This window comes from Apium graveolens, chromosome 2 (genome assembly GCF_009905375.1).
Source record: "Apium graveolens cultivar Ventura chromosome 2, ASM990537v1, whole genome shotgun sequence".
In the NCBI taxonomy this organism is placed as follows: domain Eukaryota; kingdom Viridiplantae; phylum Streptophyta; class Magnoliopsida; order Apiales; family Apiaceae; genus Apium; species Apium graveolens.
The window spans coordinates 38,207,816-38,213,801 of record NC_133648.1 but is presented as its reverse complement, the minus strand read 5'-3'; the positions used below and the strand labels follow the sequence as shown (position 1 = coordinate 38,213,801).

Sequence of the window (5,986 nt, the reverse complement as noted above, 5' to 3'; positions counted from 1 at the left end):
ACTAATCCGTTGACATCTTCCCCAGAGGAACATGTTTGACCCAATATTATTCCGAAGGCAAACCTGCTTCTTTTCAAGTAAGCATTTATGTGAATTTATTTTTCTTGTTCTTTCTTGTCGAGAACTTTGTAGTTGCTTCAATCACATCCTCTGCACTTGTAATTTGAAATCAGCTATGATAAAAATATCGTAACATTCAGAAGCACAAGAATATTAAATAACAAGATATTATAGACACGTATACACACAAAATAGTGTAAACCAAACATGCTCAAGTATAAAGTAGATTTAACAAATGAAATAAAGAGGGTAGAGAGAATAAAATAGAACTCTAAATTCAAATAATATAACCAAAAATTGAACTTTAGCAGAACACAAGTCATTAGCTACTTAACAAAACTTAACATAACACATGTCAAAAAAACTTCATAAAGTAATGCTCTACATATATTTAAAATACAATTTCATACTTTAAGCTACTTTTGTTCTCAACATCCTATGTAGGCTACTCAACAATAAAATGACTCACTTGTTCTACCTGACCTCTTTCTCTCTAAAACAAAAACACAACATCTAATAGAATAGAGACATTTGTAACCTTAACTGATTCTAGGTTATTTTGTTTTAAAAGTGAAGCTACTTTACAAGGCTATAATGTTTTTAACTAAGAAGATGAAATCACATATAGAGAAAAATAATAATAATGTTTTTAATTATATGATATCTTATTCGTTTTGGATTCAATAGAATAGATATGGTATGTGAATTAATATCAAAATATTAAAATAATAATATATAATTAATTGAAAGAATATAATATTAATATATGAATTTGGAGCAAACCGTTGAAATTGAAAATTTTCTGAGTCTAAATTTAGAAGTTAAAAAATAAATTTTGGTCACTCTTGAAGTTCTACCAATGCAACACAGTCAATTCCATTTGTTAGAACATCTTCCATTGAGTCTCTGCACCTATCCCTTTTTCACCTTCTGGGCCTTTGTTTGTTTTTGTAAAATTGGATTTGGCTCAGGATTGCCCGAATTGCGAATACTAATTTGTTAAGAATTAATCGGATTGAAGATGTAGGCGTCATCGTTGGCTGGAATCGAAATATCTGTTCAAACATACGATGGTGTTGTGTTTGGGGAAAAAATTAACAGGTTATACGGTTCGGACGACTCATGTCCACACCTACTGAACTGGCCCAAGGTACTCACTCTGCAAACAATTAGTATCTTTTTGGTGATGAAAAGTGTAGTACAAATCACATTTCCCGCGACTTATTAATATTGAGGTTTTTGAACAGTACGTTAAAGATATTTTTGAGAAATATGTTTTTCCCAAATTTTTATCTGAAATAAAACAAATTTTCAAAACTTCTTGCGTAAATACGATTTTGTAATTCAATGGAAAAAGATGCTACCCCCAACATAACTAGATGCCGGATGCGACTAACAAAATTTCAATAATATTTTAAATTACGTCTAAATAAGTTGCATATTTGATTGTTTTTACTTTTAAATCGTATTTTTGTTAATATTTTCAATAAATAATATTAACAGAAACAAATTTAAAAAGGTACTAGTATTTTGTAAGCATGGATAATTCTCTTTCGCGATCAATATAATTTTCTTTGCCTTTAAAAAAATGATGTCTAGTTAAAAGCAGATACATAAATTGTGTACCTTTATCTTAAATATCATTTAAAAAAACTTGAAAATATTAAATTTTAGCCGTATATAGTGCGAATAAAATTAAGCAACTTGTATTGCGTATCAGAGCCCAGAGGTTGTATTTATTTGTAGAAGGAACCTGACAATATTTTTCTTTTTTATAATTTAAACACGCTGTAAAGCCCTTGTACAAAGCTTAAAGAAACAGATTTTAGCTCCACGATCCCAATGCAACCATCCACCGTAAATACAAATGAAAACCAACGGCTCAGATCCCTCACTAACATTTCACGCGGATCGCCAATTCTAACCGTCGATAAAAACAAAAATTCAACGGCCTAGATTAAACCCGCGCCAAACCCAAAATTCAAACCCCCAAATCTCCCTCCTATAAAAGCCCCTTCAAAACACCCCAGATTCACAATTCATTATACAACAACACAAAAACCTTAGAAATCAAATTGAGTTGAAAATGTCAGGAAGAGGAAAGGGAGGCAAGGGACTGGGAAAGGGAGGAGCCAAGAGGCATCGTAAAGTTCTCCGCGACAACATCCAGGGGATCACCAAGCCTGCTATTCGAAGATTGGCTAGAAGAGGCGGTGTGAAGCGTATCAGTGGACTCATTTACGAGGAGACCAGAGGCGTGTTGAAGATCTTTTTGGAGAATGTTATCCGTGATGCGGTTACTTACACCGAGCACGCTAGGAGGAAGACTGTGACTGCTATGGATGTTGTCTATGCTCTCAAGAGGCAGGGCAGGACTCTTTATGGTTTCGGCGGTTAAAATAGATCTATATAATGTGTAATAGCTTTGTAAGCGGGTTTAATTTCTGTTTCAGTTGTTGCTATTATATGTGGTATTGGTATGAAGCTGAATGTATGGATGTAAATCATGGATCTTAATGGAAATTTCAGTTTGCGTAATGTTCTGTTGTTAGTTGAACTGCTGGAACTTGAATGATTTATATTAAATTCTGCAAACTCGTTGCATACAGGTTGATTGTGATTTGTGTTAAACATGTTTGTTTGGTGCTATAGACATATGCGATTTATTACCAAAGTTGAAATATAATGGGCAGCCATTTGATAGGGCTTATTGAACACTTAAGTTTTGTAATGTTACAACGTTTGAAACAGTTTTTATTAAAAACTCAATTTTGTGATTAAGGTTGAGTTTGTGGGTTCGTCATATGGCTAATGGATGATTCAAAATGCGTGATGGATCAAGAAAGGCAACTCGCAGCTTCATTTTACATTATTTTATTGGTGCTAATTTCATTTTATTACTGTTATATATTTGGCCTCTTTGTTAGGCTTGTCATTGGAACGAAAATCTGACCCGACCTGTTTTGTGACAATTTTAGCAGATATGGATCGACCTATTAAAAATCCGATCCGGGATTTGATCCGATAATAAATACTCTCTCCGTGCTTTTAATTTGTTATCAAAATGATTGAACACGGAGATTAAGAAATATGTATAAAGTAGTGAAAAAGAGGAAGAAAAGTGAGTAAAGTGGCGGAACCCATTGATTTTTAATATATAAAAGAGAGATAGTGGAGTAAAAGTAGTCTGAAAAGGAAGAAAAATTGGGGAAATAAGGGGATTCATTAACTATTTTTGATAAGTTTTGAAATATAAAGAAATAAATGGAAATCCAAAAAAGGAAAGTGTAAAGAAATGAAAAAGACAGAGGGAGTATCTGATTATAAATGGAGCGGATATGGATTTAGGCCAATCCGATCGGTTAAAAACCCGATCCGGTTATATATATATTATAATTTTTTTTTAATAATTCTAATTTTAAACATATTATCCTCAAGTCAAATTCCATTATCTATATTTCTTTCGGTTAAGTCTCAAGCGTACAGTCTTTTTCCATAATACCATTGCTATAACTCTAGTTTTTTTTACCTTTTAGAGCCGTATAACCCAAAATCTCAATTCATATTACACTTCCATTTCGCAAAATTAATTTTTTCATAGTCAGTATTAAAATATTGTACAACTCGGTATGTTTATTTCAAAAGACGAATTTTAGTTTGTAATTTATTTTTGAATTTCGTTGTATTTTATTTGTATTTTAATATTTTTCGGAATTGTAAATTGTAAATAAATTTTGTAATAAATTAAGTTAAAAAAATAAATATACGTAAATGGAGCGGATATCCGATCTGAAATTGGTGTCCGGATATGGATCGGCCTATAAAAAATCCGGAGCCGATCCGATCCGAATTTTAGTAAATTTAGGCCGATCCGATCCAAACCCGATCAACTGACAGGCCTGCTCTCAGTCGATGTATCTGCGGTCCATAAATACCATTAAAATTTACACACAAAGCCTTACAATTAGAAGAGTAAATAACCACTATAGAAGGCCAGTTACAAGCCCAAGCACAGTCTTACCAAAGCCCATCGACTCATCATGGATTGCAAGTTGAAATAGTGTAATAAAGTGCTTGTTTGTGCCCTCGTGAGCCCTATTCATACATTAAGCACGTTTAGTTTGTGTACGATACGTTTGATAATTTAAGAGAACGTTCATATATTACCCAACTTTAGTCATAACAAAAAAGTTAGGATTCCTTATATTTAACTCTCCATTTCTAACAAAAAAAAATTAGGAATTCTTATATTTAACTCTCCATTTCATTTTCATTCGTAACTCATTAGTGTTTCTTATGTATTCTTTTTCATTTGTATTATATTATTATATTATCTTAAATTTGTGCGATATATTAAATATTTTTAATAGTAAATAATATCTTTTCAAATTTAATTTGATAATTTTTTTAAGAAATATGATTTGTTTATTTAAAATTTTCAAATAATTTAGTTATCTTTTAATTTTAATTTTTTTACTCATCTGAATTGTAGAATTTTATTTTATCCTGACAAATGATTCTTTTTAGTTTTAGTTTTTTAGCCTAGGCCAATAATTTTATTTTCGTTCAAATAAATAATGTATATTATATAATTTTTTTCCAAAATCATTATTCTTATTTTTAAAATTTCTCCTTATTAATTATAGTCATATATTAAAATTATTAATTTAACTTATAATTTTAATTTTAGGATAAAAAATATTATAACTTATTATCTAATAAATAAATTATCAATTTATAAATAACTTATAATAAATAACTTATAATAAATAATTTGTAAGTTAAATTTGCTAATGAAACCTCAAACGGCCCCGAAAGTATGATATTATTAGTTGGGTTGAGAGCGAGGACACACGGCGTTAATCTATTATGCATGGCAGCCACGTATCATATTATCTCTGACCACGTACACCAATCCAGTGCGAGGTAAATAGTATTATATACAACTAAAATTATTAATCCCAGTATCTCACAATCCACACTGGGTCAAAAACTTCGATTCACACACACACAAGATACAAATTAAGAGAGTAATGGCGAGTTCAAATCGTAGCCCAGCGTTGGCATACGTGGTTGTTTACGTGAAAGATGTAGCAAAATCTGTAGCCTTCTACTCCAAGGCTTTTGGCTACCCTGTCCGTCGCCTCGATGAATCCCACAGGTATATATTAGGTACCTCAAAATAGCCGGGGCTAAAATTTTATATAATAATTAACTCGTCTCCTCCTCCAGATATTTAGTAGTATGTAAAATAATTGCAGATGGGCAGAGCTGGAGAGCGGGCAGACAACAATAGCATTTACGCCGATTCACCAGCACGACACGGACGAGGTGACGGGAGAGGTGCACACATGGGAGTTTAGGCGGGAGAGAGATCCGGTGGAGGTGTGCTTTGCGTACGAAGATGTGGATGCAGCTTACTATAATGCAGTGAAGCATGGAGCAGTTGGAGTGAGCGAGCCGGAGGAGAAGGAGTGGGGACAGAAGGTTGGATATGTTAGAGATATGGATGGGATTGTTGTGAGGCTTGGTAGTTTTGTTTCTCAACCCCACAAATCTCATTCCTCCTGAATGTACGTCATGTGTGCTTTTATGTTGTTTTTGTAATACCTTAGTTGTGTTTTGCCTGTTCGGTTAATGAATTGAGGTTGCTTAAATTTTTTGTTTAATTATGCGGAAAATTGACCCGCATCCTCGTCAAACAGTAATGCAACTACTTCATAAATTCAACTCATTTCTAGATTTGGCTACAATTTTTCACCGTGTGTTGGATAACATCTCCATGGTTGACAGATAAAATTTTAAGTCATGTATACTGCGTGCTTTGGTGGTAGCAGCATGGACCAAATGGTCATCAATTCAATGAGCGCCTTTGTGTGGGACATTAACTTTTACGTACAAAATTAATGTGGTTAATATATAGATT

At 32.6% G+C, this 5,986-nt stretch overlaps 2 protein-coding genes across 2 annotated transcripts; both read left to right on the top strand.

Annotated features, from left to right (window-relative positions):
* The first annotated feature begins 2,087 nt into the window (after positions 1–2,087).
* Positions 2,088–2,598, top strand: LOC141707304 (histone H4). The gene has a single exon (XM_074510391.1). The coding sequence runs from the start codon at positions 2,147–2,149 to the stop codon at positions 2,456–2,458; it is 312 nt and encodes a 103-aa protein (XP_074366492.1). The 5' UTR covers positions 2,088–2,146; the 3' UTR covers positions 2,459–2,598.
* Positions 2,599–4,961: 2,363 nt separating this feature from the next.
* Positions 4,962–5,781, top strand: LOC141705906 (uncharacterized). Its single transcript, XM_074508772.1, has 2 exons — positions 4,962–5,221; positions 5,322–5,781. The coding sequence occupies exons 1-2, from the start codon at positions 5,094–5,096 to the stop codon at positions 5,629–5,631; spliced, it is 438 nt and encodes a 145-aa protein (XP_074364873.1). The 5' UTR covers positions 4,962–5,093; the 3' UTR covers positions 5,632–5,781.
* Positions 5,782–5,986: the final 205 nt, after the last annotated feature.